Source organism: Bos taurus, chromosome 3 (genome assembly GCF_002263795.3).
Source record: "Bos taurus isolate L1 Dominette 01449 registration number 42190680 breed Hereford chromosome 3, ARS-UCD2.0, whole genome shotgun sequence".
NCBI lineage: Eukaryota > Metazoa > Chordata > Mammalia > Artiodactyla > Bovidae > Bos > Bos taurus.
Genome location: NC_037330.1, coordinates 14,937,000 through 14,963,603, shown reverse-complemented (window position 1 = coordinate 14,963,603; position 26,604 = coordinate 14,937,000). Strand labels below are relative to the sequence as shown.

Sequence of the window (26,604 nt, the reverse complement as noted above, 5' to 3'; positions counted from 1 at the left end):
TCAGATGCACACAATACTATAAATCAACTATACTTCAATAAAAATTCAAAAAGATAACAGATGCAAAAGGTTCCATACACACTTCAGTCATGTCAACTCTTTGTGACCCCACAGACTGTAGCCCACCAGGCTCATCTCTCTACAGGATTTTCCAGGTAAGAATACTGGAGTGGATTGCCATTTCCTTCTCCAATGTATAATATTGTAGAAAACACAAGATTATACGAAAAAAATTGGGATCAGTGGTTCCCAAAGGACTGCAAAGGGGAATGAAGGAACTTTTGGAATGAGAGAAATGTTCCATATATTGACTGTAGTGGTGAAAGTGAAAGTGTAGTCGGTCAGTCGTGTCCAACTCTTTTCGACCCCGTGGACTGTAGCCTACTAGGCTTCTCTCTCCACGGGGTTCTCCAGGCAAGAATACTGGAGTGGGTTGCCATGTTCTTCTCCAGGGGAGCTTCCCAACCCAGGGATGGAACCCAGGTCTCCTGCACTGCAGGCAGATGCTTTAACCTCTGAGCCACCAGGGAAGCCCCGACTGTAGTGGTAGTTACACAAATATATACGTTTCTCAAAACTCACTTAAAAAATGTTATTGTATTAAAAATCCTATTTCAGACTTCCCTAGCGGTCCAGTGGTTAAGAATCCACCTGTCAGTGCGGGGGACCTGGGTTCAATCCCTAGTCTGGGAAGATTCCACATACCATGAAGCAACTAAGCCTTTGTACCACAACTACTGAGCCCGTGCTCTAGAGCCTGCCGCCCACAACTACAGAAGCTCAAGTGCCTAGAGTCTGTGCTCCACAACAAAAGAGAAGCCACCACGATAAGAAGCCCTCATGCCTCAACAAAAAGAAAGCCCGAGAGCAGCAAAGAAGACCCAGCACAGCCAAAAATTTAAAAAATTAAAAATAAATTTTTAGTTAAAAAAAGAAAATTACATCTCAATAAACCTCAATAAACATTTAAAAAGAATCTATGTAACTCTCCACATTAACAGAATAAGGGAGGGAATTCCCTGCAGTCCAGTGGTTAAGACTCTGCACTTCCACTGCAGGGAGAACAAGTCTGATCCCTGGTCAGGGAAATAAGATTCTGCATGCTGCACAGACCAGCTACAAAAACAACAACAAAAATAAAAAACAGAATAAAGGAGAAAAACCATATGATCATCTTAATAGAGATTTTTAAGGAGCATTTAACACAATTCAATATGGGATAAAATGCTCAGAAAACCAGGAAAATTTTACTATAACTGATACAATAATATATCCATAAAAAGCTTATCACTATCATCACACATAAACAGGAATACTGAACACCTTTGCCCAAGTTCAGAAACAAGACATGGATATCCACTATTACAACTTCTAACTTACACAGCAATGGAGGTCTATTATTTTTAACAAGAAAAAGAAATGAGAAGTGTTCAGTTTAAAACTGTTAAGCTAAATAAAGAAGTCTTTACTCATTTGTCTGTATATGTTATATTTCACAATAAAAATATATTTCAAAAAAACTTGAAGGAGGTCTAATCCTATGACCTAGCAGTTCCACCCAACAAATATTAGGCACCAATGTTCACCAAAAGATTTCTAATACAATGTTCACAGCAGCACCAATCAGAGTAGCCTACAACTTGAAACTATTCAAATGCTCATTAAGAGCTGAATGAATAGGGGGCTTCCCTGGTGGTACAGTGGATAGGAATCCACTTGCCAATGCTGGGGACACAGGTTGGATCCCGGGTCTGGGAAGATTCCACGTGCGGTGGAGCAACTAAGCCCACACACCTAGAGCCTGTGCTCCGCCACAAGAGAAGCCACCACAGTGAGAAGCCCACAACAAAGAGCAGCCCCTTCTGACCAAAACCAGAGAAAGCCTGATCACCAGCGAAGACCTAGTGCAACCATACAGAGAGAAAGAAAGAAAACTGCAAAGAGTTGAATGAATAAAGAAAATGAAGAATATTCTAACAATGGAATACTATACAGCAATGAAAATGCAAGCACATGCAACAATGTGGACCAATCTCATTTACACATAATGCTGAGGGAAAAGGCAGTCAAAAAACATACATTCATGATTCCATTCATATACTGTACAAAACAGGGAACTAATCTATGCTGCTTGAAGTCAAGATAAGGTTACCCATCCTTATCTGGATGGGTAAGGTGTCAGTGGTAACTGAAAGGAAGAACTTCTGGGTACTGGTAATACTCTATTTCTTGATCTGGTTGCTGGTTACATGGGTGTATTCAACCTTTGAAAATTCAGTGAACTTGGATATCATGGAATATTTGCAGTTTTCTGCCTATTATAGTTCAATAAAGAGAGGGGCTTTTTAACGAGAAGAAAAGAAAGCCTACCCATTGGAATAAAGAGTCCACCATCCTCTGTCTCTTCCTCAGCTTGGTGAGCTAGAGTCCTGAGTGGCTTTTCTTGAGGAGAGGCACAGACATCTGGCTGAGATGATTTCCTAGGTGGGGCGGCAGGTTTTGCAGAGTGGCTGTCTGATGGCAAAGAAGGCATCTCCCCTCCAGAATGCATTTGAGATTTTCCTGAAAGAATCACAAATACTGCTCAACACTTTGACCATTCTCAATTATACTCTGTCGTAGAAATCAGCATCTTGTTACAAAGTCCTTTTTAGTTAGATTACTTCAATAATGATGCATTCACTATATAGGCATTCCTCTCTCTTAAAGACAGTGTCCTAAGAAAAATACTGAAATCAAAGCTCAGATGCTATTTACTCATCCTTAATGTCAGGGAACTGAACTAAGTAATTGCTAAGATCTTTCTAGTTCTAATATATTTTTTGAGCTATGCATTTTTTCCCCATGAAAAAATCATATGCATAATTGTAGGACAGGGAGCTGTGCTCCTGATGACAAAGGGACATTTTATATAGATGATCATTAATACCACATTTAATCAACTATAAACGATACATGTATCAACTATACATATCTAATATATATCAGTGATTATATATCAACTATAAATGACATGCTGCTACTTCTGCTGCTGATGCTGCTAAGTCGCTTCAGCCCACCAGGCTTCCCCGTCCCTGGGATTCTCCAGGCAAGAACACTGGAGTGGGTTGCCATTTCCTTCTCCAATGCATGAAAGTGAAAAGTGAAAGTGAAGTCGCTCAGTCGTGTCCGACTCTTATCGACCCCATGGACTGCAGCCTACCAGGCTCCTCCGTCCATGGGATTTGCCAGGCAAGAGTACTGGAGTGGGTGCCATCGCCTTCTCCATAAATGATATATATATATATATATATATAAAATGTCCTAAACTTTATGACTCTGTAAATCAATCTTACAGAGCATTAGAGTAAAAATCACCATAACACTGTAAACACATGGCCACACAGTTCATTACACAACTTTTTCCTTCCCTCACCTCAGCTCTTTTTGGTCAAGCCTCACAGCTTGTGGGATCTTTGTTCCCCAATGAGCAATGGAACTCAGGTGCCTGGCAGCAAGAGCACGGAGTTCTAACTGAACAGTCAGAATTCCCTCCTCAAATCAACTCTTAGTAAGTGCTACCTTTCTTCCCCTTTTTCATGAGGGACATTAAAAAGGCAAAGAAACACGCATGCAATATCAAAAGCAAACATTAAAATCTGGATTCATGGGGAAAAGAATATATACAGGACTGTGTGTGCACAGACCTGTAGAATATACACAAGGCACTGCTGAACAGTGATCGCTTCTGAGAAGGTAACTTGGAAAATAAGAGGACAAAGTGAAAGGGTGCCTAACTTTTCCCTGCGTACTTTCTGCATTTAGGAACTTTTTGCCATGTTTGTGTATTACACACTCAAAAAAATATTTTTTGTCAAATAAAGATCAAGTTATTTGTTATTAATACTGAACTCCATTCAAAATAGATAGTACTTGTTTCGACTGCTATCCCATCAACATTGGCAGCTTCAACTGACATAAACAAGATTTTAAATGGGAGGACACTTCCCTCCAACAAAGAAAAAAAAAAAGCCTTTACCTTCAACTAAAGCATGACTCAATCCATAAATCTTTTTACTGTTAATCTTATTTCCTTTACTTCTGGAGTCTGTGATTACTTCACAGTGTCAAAAAGGTTAAAAACTGTGGCTTTAACAGGGACTGTACCACAAGGAGTTGAATCCTAAATCCAACAAATCAAAAGTTCCTCTCAGGCAAATGTCTTATAAGAGGGAGGAACTTCAATCACACAGCAGAGCTTTCTCATTAATCAACAATCTTTAAGAATTTTTAGAATCAATGTCTAACATTTAAAAATTGAACTGACACAAATGATTTTTTAAAACAAACATACCAGAACCTTTACATCTAACCAAAATACAAAAGTTCAGTTTGGTAGATAGAGCTTCCAATAATACTTTTTCCACCTCAAACATGTGGAACGATTCCAATCAGCTACACCATACTCTACATAGAGAAAAAGTTCCTTTTCTCTGCAATACTTTTCTCCCTGATCCCATCACAGTGCTTCTCAATTTAACTCCCTTCTCACAGAACTCCTCAGGATCCCACTCTTCCTTTCCTCTCTCAATGTGCTAGATACCAAAGACCTTAGAAAGAGAAGTCAAGAAGGGTAAGAGACAGAGAAGGAAAAGCCTTATTAGAGAGCATGGCTGTAGCTCATTTACTGCCAGCCTAACAACTTCAAATTAATATGAAAATAATTAGCTGAAAACTGTAAAAACCAACCAATTATAAGTTGAAATCTGCCTAAGTTAATCATTTTTAGAAGGCAAAGAAAGGGGGAAAAAGACTTAAAGGAAAAATTAAATCAATTTTAAAAGAACAATTAAAATTCTATGAGAATTAATGGTAAAAACCATTACTGAGAAAGGTTTAATCACTAGCACTTGCAGTCTAGAAACAATTTTACAGTATATATCAATTGTAACACAGTGCTGATACTTCCAAATAACCTAGATGTTTTTCTGCTTTTTTCCCCCGCATTTTGATAATTAAAAAACCAAAATGTTAAATTAAGCAAAACAACAAAAAGAATATGCACTAAATTATAACAGTAATTACTTTGAGTAGTAAAATTATGGGTGATTATTTTCTTTCAATTTTCCAATATTTTCCAAAATGCACATACATATACAAATTTACAATATTCCTTTTTCCTTCCTGCTTTTCATGTGACATGTCTATTTGGCAAAAAAAAAAGTTACTTGGGGGGAGAAAGGAGTCATAACGTACTTCTTTTATTGGTATTACTTGTATATACGGCTAATTGATATATTATAAGGTGGGAGAATCAACTTTCATTTACCCAGCTTAATGTAGTAGTAGTGGTAGTAAAAGTCACTCAGTCGTATCTAACTCTTTGCGACCCCATGGACTGAGCCCTCCAAGCTCCTCTGTCCATGGAATTCTCCAGGCAAGAATACTGGAGTGGGTAGACACGCCCTTCTCCAAGGATGTTCCCAATCCAGGGATTGAACCCAGGTCTCCCGCACTGCAGGCAGATTCTTTACCATTTGAGCTACTAGGGAATTCCGACCCAGCTTAATAAGGAGTATTATTAACAGTATTACAGATAAACTCTAAAAAATGTTTACTTTACCTACACTTGAACATTTATAAACTTACCATTAAAGACAACTCTAGAGATTTCCCTAGTGGGTCCAGTGGTTAAGAATCTGCCTTGCAATGCAGGAGATGCAGGCTTGATCCCTCGTAGGGGAACTAAGATTCCCACCGGCCACAGAGCAACTGAGCCTGCATGCCACAACTACTGAGACCTCACGACAAAGTTGCAGAGTCCATGCACCGAAATGAAATATCCTGCATAATGTAAAAAATATCCCACATGCCACAACCAAGACCCAACACAGCCAAATAAATAAATAAATATTAAAAGAAAATGCAACAAAATCTTAACAACTGTCAATTCTGGGTCGGGAGTACTCAGCGGTTGGCCATGTTATACTAAAAAATAAAAACTCCACTCTTCAACAGGTCAGAGACTTTAAACTCCTGCTTAATTTTACATTCCTTCTCTAGCACTTTAATCTCGCATCTTCCTCCATTTCTTCCTGTCTTCAGGTCACAAATACAACCAAGCCAAGGAAAAAGTTCAATAGTTTTGCTGCCCTCTAGCTATTTCCATGGAGAAGGAAATGGCAACCCACTCCAGTGTTCTTGCCTGGAGAATCCCAGGGACGGGGAAGCCTGGTGGGCTGCCGTCTATGGGGTCGCACAGAGTCGGACACAACTGAAGCGACTGAGCAGCAGAAGCTATTTCCAATTCCACTCCACTGCACAAATTATCACCTGGGCTTTCATCCTTCCCTCATTAATGTCATCATTCAATTTCCTTTTCCCAAAACTCCTAAATCTACTCTTAAAAATCATCAACCCTCATATAAGGTATTTTTTTAGACTTCCCTGGTGGCTGCACGGTAAAGAATTGGCCTGCCAATGCAGCAGACTCGGGTTTATAAAATTTTTTTTTAATGTAGTATTTTCTCATGCATCATTATATCTCTTTTGTCACTAAATTTTAAATGAAGTATCTGTTTTTAAAACTCTCTACCCTCCTTGACTTTCACTACTGATACTTCTCCAGATTTCCCTTCTCTGTCATCTTCTTCCATGTTCCTTTCTATGAAGAAGAACAATTAAAACTTTTCTAATCATACCTCTTACCAAACTTTAATCTCAGTTTTCCATTTTTCCATGATGGCCCCAAAGTCACCTCACACTTCACATATTTAAAGCTAAACTCATTAAAACTTTCAAATACCTTTCCCAGGAAAGCATGCTTCACCATGCCCCAACCCAGATATCTTAAATGGTACCAGTCTCTGAGAAATATTAATTCCTCCTCTGTAATGTCTCTGTGTTTCCCTGGTAAAGAAATCCCCTGCCAATGCAAAAGATGCAGATTTGCTCCCTAGGCCAGGAAGATCCCCTGGAGAAGAAAATGGCAACCCACTCTAGTATTCCTGCCTGGGAAATCCCATGGACAAAGCAACCTGACAGGCTATAGTCCATAGGGTCGCTAAGAGCTGAACACAACTTAGCTACTAAATAACAACATCTCTAAGATATACCTTTCTTCTCTATCCTTACTGCCAACATCCTACAGCAATGCTTTATAAGGTCTCAATGGCATAACAGCATGGCTGTGTGTCGTAATCTGGATCTATCATTTCCACCTGAAACCCTGCTTTCCTTCCTCACAAACACAGCACTTTCATGTATTCATAGAAAATGCTATTCTACTTCCACTCCTTCACCCCAACCTATCAAATCTTATCAATCCACTAAGTTCCAATTTTAAAAATCCTAATTACTTGTACCACACTAGCACTTAATCACATACTGTCTTAAACTGTTCCAAACAAAGTATGCGCTCGTGTCTTGTCTTCCCAACTAGACTAAAAGAGCTTTCTGAGATCAGAACTATGCCTTCTGCTTCTTTTATTTACTAACTGGCTATAACCTTCAGGAAAAGTTCAAAGCATGAAAAGCAAAGCCTTCTGGGACTTCCCTGGTGGTCGTTTGGTTAAGAATCCACCTGCCAATGCAGGGTACACGGGTTTGATCCTTGGTCCAGGAAAATTCCACATGCCACAGAGTAACTAAGCCCACGTGGCACAACTACTAAAGTCTGTTCACCTGGAGCCCATGTTCCGCAACAAGAGAAGCCACAGCAATGAGAAGTTCTTGCGCTACAACGAAGAGTAGCCCCTCTCACTGCAAGAAGAGAAAGCCTGCTCGCAGAAACAAAGACCCAGTGCAGCCAAAAATTAAAATTAAAAAAAAAAGCCCTTCACAATCCAATCTACCACTCAAGTGATCACTCATACCTCTTCTGCTTCTGCCTCTGCCAGGCTCTTCATGGCCTAAGATACTCCATGCCATCACTCTATCAAACCACACGCATCCTTCAAGTCCTAAGGACTACGACATCTCTGGAGAGCCTAACCAAATGACAGAGGTATTAGTCTCTCAAGGTCCACTCCATAAATAGCCACCAAATCACAAAAGGACATACACAGCTCATCCCTCCAGAAATAATGAAAAGGTAAGAGAATGGGAAGAAAAGAATATGAAAGATGATCAAGGAAATGGGAGAGGAGAAGAAAGTTTCTACCCATTCATAATCATACCGTTCAGTGCTGACATTTAGAAGCACCACAGCTCCAATTCCAAACCCAACCAGCATCCCCTTTCAGAAATGCTGTTTTGTAAAGGCACTGCAGAGAGTGCAATGACAAGTGCAAAGGCAATGGCAAGCTGGTACTAACAAGGTAAATGTAAGCCAAAGATCTTCCATGTCTTACCTCCTTCTGCCTTGACTTCTTCACTAGGCTCTTCTGAAAAAGGCTCCTTAGCGATAGGATGATCGCCTCTGTCTTCTTGAGTAACTGACCCAGGTCTGAGTGTAATTTTCTTCCCTCTCCTTGAGCTAGTGGCCTGGAGTTTTCCTTTACCAATGTGTGTATTTACAGGCTGGGAAGACTCCAAGGAAGCTAGGGTGATTTCCTGAGAGATGGCCACATCCACAGCTTCCAGAACTGCTACATTTGTGTCCTCAGTGAGCATCCTAGAGCTCAAAGATGGGTCCTCCATACCAAGCTGAATTCCTGCAGCCTGCACTTCAAGGTCAGCTGCTCTGCCATGACTTGGACTCCAGGACAGGGACACTGACCCCAGGTCTTTAACTGACCCCAGGTCAGATTCTGGTTTCCCAGCTGCCTGCAGGTCTAAGTCATCTTCCTCCTGGTTGCCCTGGTGCTGTGGGGACTCTGTCAGTGTAGTTCTTCTCTTCTTACAGGGCAACATTTTCCAAGTCCCACTTTTGTTCCATCCTGAAAGGATAAAGGCAAGTTCTTATCACCTTCTTATTAAAGGTAATAACATTTCCTCAAACATATTTTCACTTGTTCATGTTCAATCATGAACACTGTATATTACACCAAATGCACAATCTCCCAGTAGGTGGAAAGGGAGAGACAGGTTAGAAAGGCAGAATTCAAATCCTAACTCTATTACTGATCAGTGTGTTATCTTGCCTGAGTGACCTCTCCAAACTTAGGTTTCCTCAACTGTAAAAAATAATAACCTTTCTAAACTTATGGAGTTGTTATAAGAATTATATAGTAAGCAATTAATCAGTGTCAGTTATTACTATTACCATCAGGGAGGGAGAACACCATGATGCTGAGAGTAAACTGTGGAATCAAACTACCAGTATTTGCTTCCCAAGTGGGTGTCTCTCTAGTCTTGTGACCTTGCATGAATTAACCTGAATCTCTTTATTTGCTATACAATGAAATAAAAGTTTCATCTATGAAATTAGATAGTAATTTATTAGATCAGTAAATGTTTGCAATTGTTGCTTACAAACACAGGTATTTCCATTAACAGAAACAATCCACAAACAAAGTATGGATATGTAAAATGGTGAAACTATACTAACAAATTCTGTACTGAAAACAAAAGTTGCATCTACAAAATTAGACCGTAATATACTTTTTTTAATCAAAAACTAACTGTTCTCTATGAAAATCCTGGACTCTTGGCTTCACTTCAAATTATCACATTTTAATAGCAAGACTGTCCTAAAGTGGACGTATCTTCTTTGTTCTTATAGAAACTATTTGCAAACCTCTTTTTTTGTACTTACCACTTGGATGATTACTTCTTGTCACTCTCCCATCACCCTCCCCACAATGTGCTTTCTGAGGGAAAATATTCTTTCAAGAAGTTCTACTAGTACTCGGCAATATCTGCCCTACTGCAGACACTCAGTAACTGTTCCCCGAATGAATGAGTGTGTGAACTTCCTATTCTGTGCATATTCTATGCAGGCTGGACCAAGAGCATTATATGGAAACTAACTGCACCTTTCTACCCAAAAAAACTTTATTCTCAGGTTTTCAAGCTAGGTCCAAGAATAGAATACACTGCCTTGTGATTGATACAGTGAGTTCTTCATCACTAATAATGTTCAAGTAAGGCCTGAACGCCCATCTATCAGACACCAGGTGAAAACCTGGACTAGAGGACAGCAACATAAAGTACTTTCTAAGAGTTTGAACTATAAGGTTAGTTTTAAACCACTTTCATTCAGATTTTCCAGGACACTAGGAGATTCCCCAGCACAGGCCAAACCAACTTTTGTCCATAACTTGATAAGTAAACTTCAATAAACAAGTAAAGATTCCTCTGATAAGGGGATGCTGAGGGAAAATTAGGGTAGTGGCATTAGTTCAGACAAGTCTTATATTTCAGATAAATTACTGAGGTCCAAAAAAAGGGGAGTGGGGAGGGGGAATGAAAAAAAAAAAAAAATACAGCTACTATTCAGTCAGGAGCGTGCAGGGATCAGCTCAGGAACATCAATTACAACAGAGGCTCTGCCCAATCTCTGGAACTGCAATCAAACCAACAGTATGAATGAAGGCAAATCCGGAGGCAACCGTGGGGCGGACCCCTTCTGGAAAAAGATTTCACAAAGGGGTCCTAACTGCGCTTTTCACCTCAACGCGGAACGCTGGCCCTAGTCTCCACTCCCAGAAAGACACCTTCACTTCCCTACCTCTGTCAAGCAAACCGCACCAGGCCTAGACCAAACCGCCTCAGCCTGGACATCCTTCGTCCGAAGGTACAGCTCCAGGCTGCCTGTTCCCGCCCCACCGCACTCGACCCAGTACCCTCACCAGCCAGCCGGATCCCGCGGAAACTCAGCTTCGGTATCACCGGAAGTCAACCAACGGCGGCGACTGACGTGCTCGCCCCCAGGTCGCTGTACGCCGCGTCAGGGTGTCAAAGAGCATGCGCCAATCTCAGACGCCATTCTATTTTAGGGCACAATGAAGCCAAAAGGCTAGTACTTCCGTTGTGGGCAAAAAAGTTTAAAGGCAGTACCTGTCTCTCTCCACGGAGCAATCCTACTCAAAACAAAACTGGGTATTAAGGGTCAGTGGTTTAAGTTAACAGTCCTTCTCGCCGCAATACACCTGGAATAGGGGACCCAAGAAAATGGAGAATTCATGAAATTTCAGAAAGAAATCTTGGGATACAAATAGTATAGTTTCCTGAATAAAGCAAAAAGGGAATTTCAGAAAAACATCTACTTCTGCTTCATTGATTACACCAAAGCCTTTGACCGTCTGGATCACAACAAACTGGAAAATTGTTAAAGAGATGGGGAATACCAGACCACCTTACCTGTCTCCTGAGAAACCTGTATTCAGATCAAGAAGCAACAGAACCAAACAAGGAACAACAGACTGGTTCACAATCGGGAAAGCAGTACATCAAGGCTGTGTATTGTTACCCTGCTTATTTAACTTATATGCTGAGTACGTCATGCTAAATGCCAGGCTGAATGAAGCACAAGCTACAGTCAAGATTGCCAGGTGAAATATCAATAACCTCAGATATGCAGATGACACTGTCCTACCGGCAGAAAGGGAAGAGGAACTAAAGAGCCAAAAAGCTTTTTTTTTTTTTTGGAGGTTGGAATTGCCTTTATTGGGGCAAGCCTGGAAGGCCTGCTGTAGATAAGGAGCCTCTTGATAAAGGTGGAATAGGAGAGTGAAAAAACTGACTCAAAACTCAACATTCAAGAAACTAAAATCAAGGCATCCAGTCCCATCACTTCATGGAAAATAGATGGAAAAAATGGAAACAGTGACAGAATTTACTTTCTTGGGCTCCAAAATTACTGTGGGCGGGTACTGCAGTTATGAAATTAAAAGACTCTTGCTCCTTGGAAGAAAAGACATGACAAAACCTAGACAGCTTATTAAAAAGCAGAGACATTACTTTGCTGACAGATCCATATAGTCAAAGCTATAGTTTTTCCAGGAGCCATGTATGGATGTGAGAGTTGGACCTAAAGAAAGATAAGCACTGAAGTATTGATGCTTTCGAATGGTGGCGTTGGAGAAGACTCTTGAGAGTCCCTTGGACTACAAGGAGATCAAACCGGTCAACCCTAAAGGAAATCAATCCTGAATATTCATTCAAAGACCTGATTATGAACCTGAAGCTCCAATACTTTGGCCACCTGATGGGAAGAGCCAACTCACTGGAAAAGACCCTGATGCTAGGAAAGATTTGAGAGCATGAGGAGAAGGGGGCAACAGAGGATAAGATGGTTGGATGGCATCATTGACTCAATGGATATGAGTTTGAGCAAACTCTGGGAGATAATGAAGGACAGGGAAGCCAGAATGCTGCAGTCCATCGGGTCGCAAAGAATCAGATCCAAATGATTGACCGAACAACCATAAGTCTTTATTTCAATCCACAGCAATTATTGATATCTGTATAACACTCTGCTTGTAAAATGCTTTCACTTATCACAGGTGATTTTTTTCAATTTTTTCCAATCATCACAATAAATTCTATGACAATGGCTATTATTACACCTCCCGGTTTAAACAAGACAAAATTTAGGCTCAGCTGTGTAGGTGATTTCACAAAGATGCACAACTATCAGATGGAATCAGGTATCCTGACTCTAGGTTCTAATGCATTCATCTGGTTTCCAGGAAGGTGCCTGGAACATAGTTGAAGGCCAATAAATTCAATACATGTGTTTTGAATAAATAACTCCTAAAACCATGTTCTTTTCTCTTTTCTAGAAGTACAGAATGTCAAAGCTGGAAAAATACATTCATCCCGCTCTTGGTACAGGAGCTGCTGCTGCTAAGTCGCTTCAGTCATGTCCGACTCTGTGCGACCCCGTAGATGGCAGCCCACGAGGCTCCCCCCTCCCCGGGATTCTCCAGGCAAGAACACTGGAGTGGGTTGCCATTTCCTTCTCCGATGCAGGAAAGTGAAAGTGAAGTCGCTCAGTCGTGTCCGACTCTTAGCGACCCCATGGACTGCAGCTCACCAGGCTATTCGGTCCATGGGATTTTCCAGGCAAGAGTACTGGAGTGGGTTGCCATGAACCACCAACAAATACTTACACATTTGAATAATTTACTTGACCTGATCCTGTCTGCAGACAGAATTGAAGCGGGATGAAAGTATCCACAGCCTAAAATGGCGAACTTGATGTAATCATGGAAATAACCACCAACAGTGACTCTAACCGAGAGTCACCCTAAACTCTTCAAATTCCAAGGAAGTCTCTAAAAGCTTCCAGTTTAGTTTCTGTCCTGTAGATCCGTTGGTTTGCTCTCTCTCCCATGCACTTTCTAAGCAGTTTTCAGCACCTGAACCGTCCAACAATGATTAACTTTGGTACTCTTCATTAGTCTTTTTTTTAAAGCAGCTTCCGTTTACACGTCAGAGAATCCATCCATTTTACTTATACAATTCAATTATTTTCAGTAAATTTTCAGCGTTGTGCAACCATCACCAGGTTTGGTCTTTAACCACAGCTTTTAAAGTTTAAAAACATTTCAATAATAACATTTAGTGGTCTCAGAAATGCATAACAATGATGCAATTGATATTCAAATGCAGGAAATACAGAATTTTACTTTTCCAAACTCCTGCTTCCCCCTCCCCCAGAACATTCTGCTGCTATATTAAGCCTGGGGAATCCGAATTACAAGATCTAGAGGATTTCACATGATAAAGTACATACACTTCTTCATTAGGCCTTGAGGAATTCATCTTATAGACCCACAAGCCCTAAATAGGTGGGGTCTCATTCGCTTGAAATCTTGGCGTTGGAAGGGGTCCCCCTTCCAAGCATCTTCCGGAAAAGGGCGGAGCTTGCCTTCCGGAACTTTTCGGACAGAGGCGGAGTCTTTAGCCAAAGGCCGTTGGGAGGAAGGAGGGGCCTCCTGGTCCGGCATCAGGACCAGTCTGGCTGCATCCTTTGCTCAGCGCAACTCTGGAACATCTTAAGAGGCGACCGCAGCTGTCAACCAGGGACCAGACCGTGGCAGGAGGCATCCGCCAGATACCTTCCCCCTCCCTAACCTAATGCTCTGCAGCGGCGGCCTCGGTACCCACTGGAGGCCCCAGACTTGTCTGACCATTGCAAAAGCATTTATAGCAATAGCCTCTGATTACATTGCTGAGATCACCAACATCCGACCTAGCTTTGGTAAGTAAAAATCTGGCAAACTAAGCCTGGGGTAGGTTAAACCGTTGCCAAGCCAAGGGAGCTCAGCGGCTGGGCAGAACGTGAGGCCCAGATCAAGGCCTTCAAGTGCCAGCCCCTCTAGAATCGGGCCTACGGTGGTGGTATCGCCGGCAGTGGACAGCGTCCGAACCTGAGCTCTGGGCTGCAGGGGCCGAGAAGGCCAGAGTCACAGCAAGGGTGGGGTCGTCCAGGATGCGAAAACCTTGTATGGTGCACTGTGAGTACCGCTGGAGGTGAGAAACCGAGAGCCTGCCAAGGACGTGAACCCCTCCTTCGAGGGGAGGAGAGGCGAGGTAGGCCGAGCCCTCCCCCTTGGGGCACGCAGGGCGGTGCCCCTTCCTCCCCCTCCCACTCCTCAGGGCTGCGGGGGAGGGAGGTGGCAAGGGGGATGGGGCATCAAGATGGCAGCTTGGAGACTGTGGGCTGGGTGGTAGGCAGCCAGGGGAGGCGGCGGCCTCTGGGGAAAGAGGGCTGCGGGGGTGGGGAGCAAAAAGGAAGCCACTCCTGAAGCCGGTCAGCTGGATGCTGGGGCCGGGAGGAAACGTGAGCCCTGCCATGTCTATTCTGCATCGTAATGGTGGGGTCCGTCCGATGCTACCAAATGGCGCTTGGCGCTGCTGGGCTGGGGGATGACGTGATGTCTATTTCTGGGCCTCCTGGCAGCGCCTAGGCTCTTCTTCTCAGGCCTTTGTTCCCTGTTTCCCTGGGCCGGCTTTTCAAAAAGGGGGACTCGCGCGCTGGTGCTGGCGGGGGCCCGATCCGGCCCAGAGGGGGAGGGGCGCAAAAGGCCGAGCCCGGGGGAGGCCGCTTTGTGTACCAGAGAAAGCATTACGTCATCTCGGAGCGGCTGGTCCCAGACCCAACCCTACAGGCTCCAAGATCAGTTACACTCCCTGGAGCAGAGAGTGGGGTGGAAAATAGGGAAGCAGATGGGAAATAAAAACTCGAGATGCAAGTTTTTCCTCTGGGAGATTCCTGTAAAATGTGCTGAGATAACAAACTTCCTGTGCTGTTTTCCTGGCCCCCCCAAAGAAAAACGAATTGCCCTGCTTCTGCCTCAGTCCTATCCCAGTTTGGATGGGAGAAGAAGGTGAGAGTTGCTGTCAGCCTAGGGTTCCTTCATTTCCCTTAAGAGGTTCTATGTCTCAGACAATCCAGAAGGTTTGAGCATCCAGACTCCAGTGTTTAGGGTGGGGTCACAATCCAACTAGGAAATGGCTTTTCTTTTTTTTTTAGAGAATGCTCTAAAACATGCCTGGCAGAAGAATACAAAAAACAGCAATTTTTGTTTTTATCAGAAATAGAGAACTTCATATGTGTCATGACCAGTGCAGATGAGATTATATTACCCTTTCTGTGATTTAGACATTGCACTGACAGTGTAAGTCAGCCTTAGCCTAGGTATTCGCCAAGCTTGTTTTCACCTAAACGACTAAGTTATTTTTACTCAGACTCATCAAGTGAGGTCTCCTATTGCCCATCAATAGGTTTTGAAGGCCAAATAGAATTTTACATTTATCCCTGTTATATGTAATCATATTGACCTCATCCTCTGTTTTCAAACTGTAGAAGCTGGGATTTTAAAAAAAATTTTATTGAGGTATAGTTGACAGTGTTTTGTTAGTTTCTGATGTACAGCAAATTAAATGAAATATATATATGTATATATATCATTTTTCATTATGGTTTCTTGTTCTTCTACTTGTTCTGTCACTAAGTCATGTCCTACTCTTTGTGATCCCATGGACTGCAGCACACCAAGCTTCCCTGTCCTATCTCTTGGAGTCTGCTCAAATTCATGTACATTAAGCCAGTGACGGCATCTAACCATCTCATCCTCCGCCTCCCTCTTCTTTTGCCTTCCAACTTTCCCAGCATCAGGGCCTTTTCCAGTGAGTGGGCTCTTCACATTAGGTGGCCAAAATATTGGACCTTCAGCTTCATAATCAGTTCTTCCAAAGAATATTCAGGGTTGATTTCCTTCAGGATTGACTGGTTTGATCTTGCAGTCCAAGGGACCCTCAGGAGTTTTCTCCAGCACCACAACTTGAAAACATCAATTCTTCAGTGCTCAGTCTTATATATGGCCTTTCACATCTGTACATGATTACTAGAAACACTATAGCTTTGACTAGACCGACCTTTGTCAGCGAAGTAATGTCTCTGCTTTTCAGTGTGCTGTCCAGGTTTGTCATTAACTTTCCTTCCAAGGAGCAAGCAGCTTTAATTTCATGGCTGCAGTCAACGTCTGCAGTGATTTTGGAGCCCAAGAAAAGAAACTCTGTCACTGTTTCCACTTTTTCCCCATCTATTTGCCATGAAATAATCAGACCGGATGCCATGATATTAGTTTTCTGAATGTTGAGCTTTAAGCTAGCTTTTTCACTCCCCTCTTTTACCTTCATCAAGAGCCTTTTTAGGACTTCCCTGGTGGTACAGTGGTTGAGAATCTGCCTGCCAATGCAGGGGACATGAGTTGAATCCCTGGTGTAGGAAGAGTCCACATGCCAAGGGGCACCGAAGTCCATGGGCCACAGTTACTGAGCATGCTGCCCTAGAGCTCCTGCTCTACAAGAGAAGCCACTGCAATAAGAAGCCCACACACAGCAGCTAGAGAGTTGCACCTGCTCGTCGCAACGAGAGAAAGCCTGCACACAGCATTGAAGACCCAGTGCAGCCAAAAATAAATAAAGAGCCTTCTTGGTTCCTCTTCACTTTCTGCCATGAGAGGGGTATCGTCTGCATATCTGAGGTTGTGGATATTCCTCCCAGCAATCTTGATTGCAGCTTGTGATTCATCCAGCCTGGCATTTCACATGATGTACTCTGCGTATAAGTTAAATAAACATGGTGACAATATACAGCCTTGTCAAACCAGTCTGTTGTTCTATGTCTGATTCTAAATGTTACTTCTTGACCTGCATACAGGTTTCTCAGGAGACAGGTAAGGTGGTCTGGTATTCCCGATCTATTTAAGAATTTTCCAGTTTGTTGTGATCTACACAAAGGCTCTAGCATAGTCAATGAAGCAGAAGTAGATGTTTTTCTGGAATTTTCTTGCTTTCTCTATGATCCAGCAGATGTTGGCAATTTGATCTCTGATTCCTCTGCCTTATCTAAACCCAGCTTATACTCCTGGAAGTTCTCAGTTCATGTAATGCTGAAGCCTAGCTTGAAGGATTTTAAGCATAACCTACTAGTATGTGAAATGAGTGCAACTGTATGATATCTTGAACATTCTTTGGCCTTGTTGAACATTGTTTGTTGTTCTTTGGGACTGGAATGAAAACTGACCTTTTCCAGTCCAGTGGCCACTGCTCAGTTTTCCAAATGTACTGATATATTGAGTGCAACACTTTAACAGCATCATCTTTTAGGATTTTAAATAGCTCAGCTATAATTCTATCACCTCTACTAGCTTTGTTTGCAGTAATGCTTCCTAAGGACCACTTGATTTCACACTCCGGGATGTCTCACTCTAGGTGAGTGACCACATCATTGTGGTGATCCAGGACATTAAGACCTTTTTAATATAGTTCTTCTATGTATTCCTGCCACTCCTTAATCTCTTCTGCTTCTGTTAGATCCTTACTATTTCTGTCCTTTATCATGCCCATCCTTGAATGAAATAGTCCCTTGATGACTCTGACTTTCTGTGGAATATCCTCCTGAAATCAGACACAGCTCATGGCCTTATGTAACAGTTGAGGTAAATGGGTTCCCACATAGAGGGGTGACCTATAACACTTACCGGGTCACTTTATGTGAAATACAAATCAGTATGAGCAAACCAAGTCCACAGTGCTGAGGGCCATTTACATTTAAGGTAATTATTGATATGTATGTTCCTATTGCCATTTTCTTGTTTAGAGTTTGTTTTTGTGAGTCTCTTTCTTGTGTTTTCTGCTGGAGAAGTTCCTTTAGCATTTGTTGTAAGGCTGCTTGGATGGCCCTCAATTCTCTTAGACTTTGTCTATGAGGCTTTTAATTTCACCATTAAATATGAATGAGATCCTTACTGGGTAGAGTAATCTGGGTTGTAGGTTTTCTTTCATGACTTTAAAGATATCCTGCCACTCCTGTCTGGCCTGCAGGGTTTCTCTTGAAAAATCAGCTGTTGGATTTATGTGGATTCTTTTGCATGTTAATTTTTGCTTTTCACATTTTTTCTTTGTGTTTACTCTTTGTTAGTTTAATTAATATGTGTCTTGGTGTATTTTTCTTTTGGCTTATCCTATATGTGACTCTCTGGGCTTCCTGAACTTCAGTGGCTATTTCCTTTCCCATGTTAGGGAATTTTTTGACTATAATCTTCTGAAATATTTTCTAATATGTTTCTTTTTCTCTTCTTCTTCTGTGCTATGCTTAGTCACTCAGTTGTGTCCAACTCTTTGTGACCCCATGGACTGTAGCCTGCTAGGCTTCTCGGTCCATGGGGTTTCCCCAGGCAAGAATACTGGAGTGGATTGCCATACCCTCCTCCAGGGGATCTTCCCAACCCAGGAATCGAACCCAGGTCTTCTACATTGCAGGCGGATTCTTTACCATCTGAGCCACCAGGGAAGATCCTTCTTCTTCTGGGATCCCTATAATTCAAATGTTTGTGTTTAATATTGTCACAGAGATCTCTGAGACTGTCTTCAAATCTTTTCATTCTTTTTTCTGCTCTTTGGCAGTTATTTCCATCATTCTATCTTTCAGCTCACTTATTCGTTCTTCTGCCTCAGTAGTTCTATTGATTCCTTCTAGTGCATGTTTAATTTTTAGTGATTGTGTTGTCACTGGTTATTCTTTATTTCTTCTTCTGCTGCTGCTGAGTCACTTCAGTCGTGTCCGACTCTGTGCGACCCCATAGACTGCAGTCCACCAGGATGCCCCATCCCTGGGATTCTCCAGGCAAGAACACTGGAGTGGGTTGCCATTTCCTTCTCCAACGCATGAAAGTGAAGTGTCCGACCCTCAGCGACTCCATGGACTGCAGCCTTCCAGGCTCCTCCATCCATGGGACTCTCCAGGCAAGAGTACTGGAGTGGGGTGCCATTGCCTTCTCCAATCTTGCAGGACATTCGTGAGCAGAGGGTGCCCTTGGAGATGACCTTGGAGGACAGAGGGGACCCTGGAGGGCAGAACTGTGTCCCCAGAAGGCAGGTGGGTTGGCCTGGAGTGCTGAGGGGGGCCCAGAGGGAGGGGAACCCTAGAGGATGGAGCGGGCCCTCAGGAGGAGGAAGGAACTGGAGGGTACAGGGGGTCATGGATGGTGATTGCCCAGTCTAGAGGTGAGACAGGGACCCTGGGAGGGAAGCAGGATAAGACAGAATACCTCAGTGATCTCCTGGGGAAAACAGTCCGCACAGTTCTGGAGGCCCTGCCTTCATGATCTTTTGGTGGTGTGAGGGGTTCTCTGCAAAGCAAATTTCCAGCTGCTGAAGAAACTTGTGACTCTTCTCAAAAGCCTGCTGCTCTTCAAACAACCAGAGTGGAAAGAGGGCAAAAGAGAGTCATCTATACAGCTTCACCAGGACTTGAGGATTCTAAGCATAAAAACCAAGAAAAATGTCCTGGGGACATGGGGGATGACAAGGCTTGTTACTGAATCTAAGCTTGCTCTGCACCGCATGAGAGGCCAATAAACCCAAGGGATGAGGTGTTCAGGTAAGGGATATGCCTTTATTTGGAAAGCTAGCTGACCAAGATGGCAGACTAATATCTCAAAATAGCCATCTGGGCGGGGCATGCATGCCAGGTTCTTTTAGGAATCAGAGATGGGGGAAATAAGGAAACAAAGTAAAAAGACCCTTTAATTCTTGTAAATATCTCCTAGAATGGCAAGCCTCAGGCAGAATTAGATTATCTCTGTGTGAGCTAAACAAAGAGACTTCCTTGGTGGCTCAGATGGTAAAGCGTCTGTCTACAATGTGAGAGACCTGGGTTCGATCCCTGGGTTGGGAAGATTCCCTGGTAGAAGGAAATGGCAACCCACTCCAGTACTCTTGCCTTGAAAATCCCATGGATGGAGGAGCTTGGTGCAGGCTACTATCCATGGGGTCACAAAGAGTCGGGCATGACTGAGTGACTTCACTTTCACTTTAGTTTAAGGGTCAGGCAGAAGGGGCAGGGCTCTCTGAGGCAGGCCACTACATGTTTATAATAACAAAACCAGCAAAAACAAGGGTTACAGTCAAAGAAATAGATCCATCATGGAGTCAAAATTAACGCTTCCTGGTTACAATTCCCCACTGTCAATGTCCATCCCACAATCTTGTGGGAAAAGGGAGTGACAACTATTCTTTTTGTCAGATGGATCTCTCTAGGAGTGTCTGCCATCAGTGCCAGGGCTCCAAATGTTGAGATTTGTCTTTCTTTGTTCCTCTTGGAAAAGTGTCCACTTTATACCTGTAGACTTAGAAATACTAAATTTAAACCCAACAGGCAGCATCTCAAGTTAACAAATTTAGTGTTTTTCTAGCCACTGGAAGACGCCAAGAGTCAGGGCTCATTAAATCATTTACACATATATATATATGCATTTCAGCTATCTGGGGCCTGTAATCCTACAGTCTCAGAGTTTCCTCAGAATTCATCATAGGGAGTGACTGACTGCAGTCTGATTTCCCTTCCTTGGGGCTCACTGGCTCACACTGAAGGGTTGCAATCATTGATTGCGGGAAATATTCCATTTCTCAGATCCTCCCCTCTTGGTCAGGAACTGGATCAATATTTGGGAGGCACTTCATAATCAAATTTTGTCCCATGGTGCTGGGAGGCACATCCTAGATCAGGCAAAAATACTTGGTATGTCACTCTGGGTGTTAAATTTTGGACCAGGCCCCATCAATAATTAAAATTCTCTGGATCCTGTCTAACTATTAATATTATCCAGGAAACATTTTCTCTTGTTGCTTCTTCCCATGCCCAGAATCACACTATTATAATTATTCCCTAAACAGCGTTTAGCCATAGAAGTTTTGTTGGAGGCCTGCTTTACATATTGGTTACTGCAAGAGATAACATTCTTATAAATTAGAATATAAATAATGCAGCTAGTAACACCGACAATGACATAGTGCAGCCAGAAGAGACAAAGCATGATTTGAAAACAACAAATTTAAACAATGATTAGTATAACTTTGTAATCCGGTTACAATAACTGAAAGACCAAAGCAGTCATAACTGATTCAATGAGCTATTAGCTGTTTCACTGTACTGGCAGTGTGTACCTACACATACCTGGCTTAATCTTTGAGACAAGCATATGCTACTGGCAGGATCAACCAGACAGAAAAGGTAAGTATTTCCATTTCTCTCATAAAAGGTATGATTTACCAAGTTACTGTAAGTCATAATTAGTTTAAGGAGAAAGTTTTTCTTATACCTGGAGAACACATATTTAAACCAATAATTCTTTTAGATAGAAACCATAAAAATTACAACCATACTTACCAGTTTACTCAGTCTTAGGTAACTAATCTTTTTGTTAACAGCCTTGTAAAGTCATCAGGTTTCCCATTAGAATTCATCAATTTCTTTATTCAGTGCAGCATTATGGTCTGAAAATCAGAAACTTGTATCTATGTTAAGTTCTTTTTACAAATCTTGAAGAGGAGACATTTTTGCAAAAGCATTAGAGTGAAAGCATAACTGTCCACAAAGAAACCTTTAAAAAGGCACAGCTTAAATTTGATTACAATGCAATTAACAAAGCTGTCCAACCACTGCCGTGACACAGCACTTTCAGAAAATAACTACAACTGTGACTGACAACAATCTACCAGGATACATCAGATTCCCAGGAACTCCATACAATCTCTAGAATATCTGTACCATTTACCATATAACTTAAAACTTTATTACCCATTTGAAAATGCATCCCTTATAGTTTAATAGACCAAGAGAAACTAATTAGTTTAAATATCTCCCCTTGGGCACCTAACGGGCCCTTTGAAGCTCCCCAAAATTAGGAACTTTGTTATAATTTAACTTAGGAAGCCCTGCCAAAGGAACAGCAAAAAAAGACATTTTAAAATGCAAATAGGACCATCGGTCACTGTGGAACTCAGCCAGAGTGACAATAAAAGATTTCAACAGCAAATATAGATTACTTAAAAGGTATATAAACTGAAAATCTGTTACCAAAATCAGTTTATCATCTTCACAAACCAGTCTTAACAGAAAAGTCAGGTTTACGTTTTGCACCAGCTTACTTTATAAGTTCGTTTACTCCACTGTGTGTGCTACGTCACTTCAGTAATTTACTCCATTAAACTTGTTTTAAACTTAGTCAATCCTGACTGATAGTGTATAAAACCATCTGGGGGGTTCATTTTTTAAAATATTTTATTTATTTATTTAGGCTGCGCTGGGTCTTAGTTGCGGCATGTGGGACCTAGTTCCCTGACCAGGGATCAAACCTGGGCCCCCTGCATGAAGAGCACAGAGTCTTAGCCACTGGACTACCAGTGAAGTCCCCCCTTGGGGTCCACTTTTCATAAACCTTTCACCACTTTATTTTAGTACAATTTTAACTTTTAAGTTATAGAATATCTGGAGAGATCTAAATGTTCACTCAAAAACTCATCTCATTTATGTATTATTTTCAAAAGTTTCTTTACATTGAGTTACCTTCTTTGCTGACAAATTTGCTTATTTAGCTTATATTAAATCTGGGCACACTGAAAGTATTATTATTATATTTAATGTTGATAAGACATGCCTATCAGACCAACTGACTTAAACATTAGTACTAGGTACTAATTTAATATTGAATATTTACAAATTCACATGAAACTAAAATTTATTTAGCTTAATTTCTCTTGTATTTAGAGTTGTTTGGTTTGTAAGTGTTAACTTTTGCTTAAGCCAATTACATAGAGCTCTTTTACATATCAACCATGGCAGTGTTATCCAAAGACACATACAGACACACGAGACCTCAGTTCTAACTTGAAGATTTCAATCCTGAGTCAGGTACAGTAAAGTAAAACCCACCAGTTTACAAAGAGGTTGGATTAAAAGTTGGGTTTCTCACAGATGGAACAATTCAAGCTCACTTGACTAGACAGCTAAATATTTGTAGAAAAAGCATTTAAGATTTGTTTGCCTTGGATAAGCCAATTTTTATTTCCCCATTTTAAAATTTGCAATTCAAAGATACAGGCAAGTTTTCCTCTCCTTTCCTGAAAGAATTGAGTGGCCACCCCAAAGAAACCAAAGGACTGACATGCCCATTCACCCATGCTAGAAAGCTTCATTCCTCCTCCTCTAGCCTAGGGCAGAAGGCCTCTCAGGAAGGCCCAGAGGTTTACACCCATGCTCCTGAAAATCTATCTAGACTGAAAGGGAAAAAGACAAAGGCAACAGGGAAGACATGCTGAGGAATCTGCCTTGTAATCTTGCCAGAAAAGTGGCAGCGAGGGGAAAATGGGGTCAGTGTTTTGCTTGAACCAATATGTTCCTGAGTTGCTTAGAAGCTATCTTGCTGGGGGCGGGACATTAATTGTCTGGTCTGATCCACATCCCACTTATGCTATCATGGAGTCTTCAAGTGGCAGACTCCCTAATGGCTTTTAAGTGTCTGACCCGTAACCACATGATATTAATTGGTCTGGTCCTCAGCTCAAGGGAGGAAGAGGAAAGAAGAGCCCTCATCTCCTGGGTGGCAGTTACTGGGGCACACTGGGTGGTAGACCTTTGGAATACACAGAAGGGTAACCCAGGCCAGAGTTCCTCCATTGCTTCCATAGCTACTCACCTGTTCGCAGAGGGTTCAAAGAGAAAGAAGCAAGAAACTTTAAAAGAAGCCTTAGAGGAAACAGTACCAGATGTCTGTGGGTGACCAAAGTAACCAGAAAAAAAACCTAGCCAATCAGAAAGTCACTATAATGTGACTTCCCAGACCCATTAGACCTGTGATCTTCTATGAATCAGAGATGAGTGAGATGAGGAAACAAAGTAAGAAGATTATTTAATGCTTGCAAGTATCTCCTAGAATGACAAGCCTCAGGCAGGGCGATGTATTAGCTCCTTCTTTCTTAGAGTCATTCACAGGTGGGCAGGGTCAGATTATCTCTCTGTGAGCTAAACAAAGGCATTTTAATTTAAGAGTCAGGCAGATGGGACAGGGTTCTCTGAGGCAGACCATTACATATGCTTATAACAACAAAAATACCGAAAACAAGGGTTAAAGTCATAGATCAAGCATGAAGCCAAAATTAACCTTTCCCAGTTACAGGCTCCGGTTTACAAAGGTGAAATCTTTTTTTTTGGCCTCACCATGCAGCTTGTGGTATCTTAGTTCCCCAACCGGGGAGCAAACCTGGGACCCAGCAGTGAAAGTGCCAAGTCCTCACGACTGGACCACCAGAGAATTCCTTGTGAGATCTTTCTTAAGACCCTAGTATCTATCCACCTTGGGTTTCTGGGGTCTGTGAACACAAGAAAAGTAAGATGGAAATGAAAGATTCCAGAGTTATCTATCTCAAGTTGCTTCCTGTTTCCAGAACTGTGCAATCAGACACATTTCACAGTCTACAGAGAATTCTCCCATATATACTCATTTGACCCTCATAATAATACAGAAAATTATGTATAATCATCCAATCACCATTTAACTGTTTTAAGACTATCAGTTTAATATCATATCCTTTATTCCTGTGTTTACCCATCATGACAAGAAAATCAGAACTACTGGGATATGCTTCAAGTTCAAACACTTATTCTCAAACATTTCAAATGTTACCTAACCATAGTGGCCTTCCCAGACCACTGTGTATAAAACTGCAACATAATCACTATAAAGCATGATATATTTTTGCTGTTTATACATTTTATCATTTTTATAGTATATATATATATATTTTTTGCAATATACAATATGCTATTACTTGACTTTCCCCATGAGAATATAAGCTCCATGAAGGCAAGGATTTTAGTCTTTTATAATTACTACATTCCAATACCTAGAACTCTGCCTGAAACAGCAGGTACTCAATAAATATTTGTTGAACGAAAGCCTATTTTGCAACAGTGAGGAGCAAAGAGTTCTAATGTACCTAAGGTCTCCACTGGCAACAAAGGTCAAACCCTTCACTCTACATGGAGAGAACAGGAGCTGGGGAGACCATCTGTTGAAAAGGAGGTGGCTCTTGTGACCCTGGTCTAGGGGAAAGCTATCTATGGAAACAGCCAGGAGTCTGGAACAGTCCTGATCAACACAACCCAAGCCCAGTCTTGCTGTGACCCAGGGATCCTAGTGTGTGGTCTTTGCCCCTCTCTTACTAATCCACAGGCCAGTGCTTGCTCAGGCAACAGGAAAGCAGCAAAGTCCTTCAGCAGCTGAGGCCAGTCTTGGAGCAGAATTTGCAGGCTCTTGTAGAGATCCACAGCTGTCTGCCTCTGAGTGCTTGACTCAAACTCATGGATGACCTGAAATATTCATACTTGTCAGGGATGTGTTGCAGGGCTTCTCAGACCTATATGAGAGGACTTTTCAATCATCCAATCCCCTTTCTTTGGACCCTGACAAGAAACAAAGGGACCGAGGAAGGAGGAGTTACTGTTAAAGAGCTCCAGATCATCCATCAGAGGCTACTCCTCTGACAGGTCCTAAGATCTGATGATTAATGGAAGCCATGGGGCCATGAGCAAGGCAGAGCTCTTTTTCTGACAGTGTGGAATGGAAATTTTTCCATTTTCCAGGGACTACAGTGCTACCTGCAAAATCAGGTAAATTTTCTCTAGCTCACAGTCCAAACCTCTCCTTCCTGGTTTCACCTCCATGTTGAAATAGATAAGGAGTGCTTGCTACATATATTTCAGCATGGTATCATCTGAGGGTAAATAATACATAAATTAGGAATGTTAGTAAAATATCAGGAGACAAGAAAAACCATGACAATCACTGCTAGGACTCTACTTAGCTAGGAGTAAAAAGGAACCAGGTGGTTACCAAAAGAATGAGATAGGGACTGCTGCCACAAACAGGTTGGTTCATGACTCTGAAGATCACTGAGGTCCACTTTTTGGTCAATGTATCAAATGTCTATTTTCTCAAACCAAGGGCTCAGTTAAAGTCTTTATTAGCCTACCCTCGCACTGATGATGGTGGCTATCATCTTTCCTCAGTTTTGGGGCAACAGAGGGGTGGTATGCCTGGGCAGTAACAATAAATTTGTTGATGACTAAACTTGGCATCCTTGTGATTCACTCACACAGCTCTTTTGATATTTCTAGGTAAACAAAGGCAGATGCATAGAAGGCTGTTGTGCAGCCTAATAGGCAGACTTCATTTAAAAAACATCTCCCCTGAAGGAAAATCAGTCTTGTTGAGAGGGGCTGGCAGGAACAGGAAGCAGCATTTGCCTACCCTGGTCAGATAAGCCTGAGCAAAGGCCAAATCCTCCTGTTCCTGGAGTGGATCTCACTTGAGGATGTCCTCATCATACAGCAACAGCAGCCTGGAGGTGTCCTTGTTGGCCCGGGCCCAACGGCCCTGCTTG

General features: G+C 42.1%; 2 protein-coding genes across 10 annotated transcripts in view; both read right to left on the bottom strand.

The window, feature by feature from the left end:
- The window catches only part of GON4L (gon-4-like (C. elegans)), a 96,335-nt gene extending 74,952 nt beyond the window's left edge, over window positions 1–21,383 (bottom strand). For 4 of the 9 annotated variants that reach the window (XM_005203717.5, XM_059884593.1, XM_024989384.2 and 1 more), the window contains exons 1-3: window positions 10,713–10,760; window positions 8,331–8,858; window positions 2,371–2,562 (exon numbers count right to left, since the gene is read on the bottom strand). In XM_005203717.5, the coding sequence (XP_005203774.1) occupies window positions 2,371–2,562; window positions 8,331–8,832 (694 nt within the window). In that variant the 5' untranslated portion in view covers window positions 8,833–8,858; window positions 10,713–10,760. The other 5 variants (XM_010802912.4, XM_010802910.4, XM_010802911.4 and 2 more) reach the window with 5 other exon arrangements.
- Window positions 21,197–26,604, bottom strand: part of LOC101906206 (GON-4-like protein) — a 37,422-nt gene continuing 32,014 nt past the window's right edge. Inside the window, 1 exon segment of the mRNA XM_024989933.2 lies at window positions 21,197–25,531. Within this exon segment, the coding sequence (XP_024845701.2) occupies window positions 25,521–25,531 (11 nt within the window). The 3' untranslated portion in view covers window positions 21,197–25,520.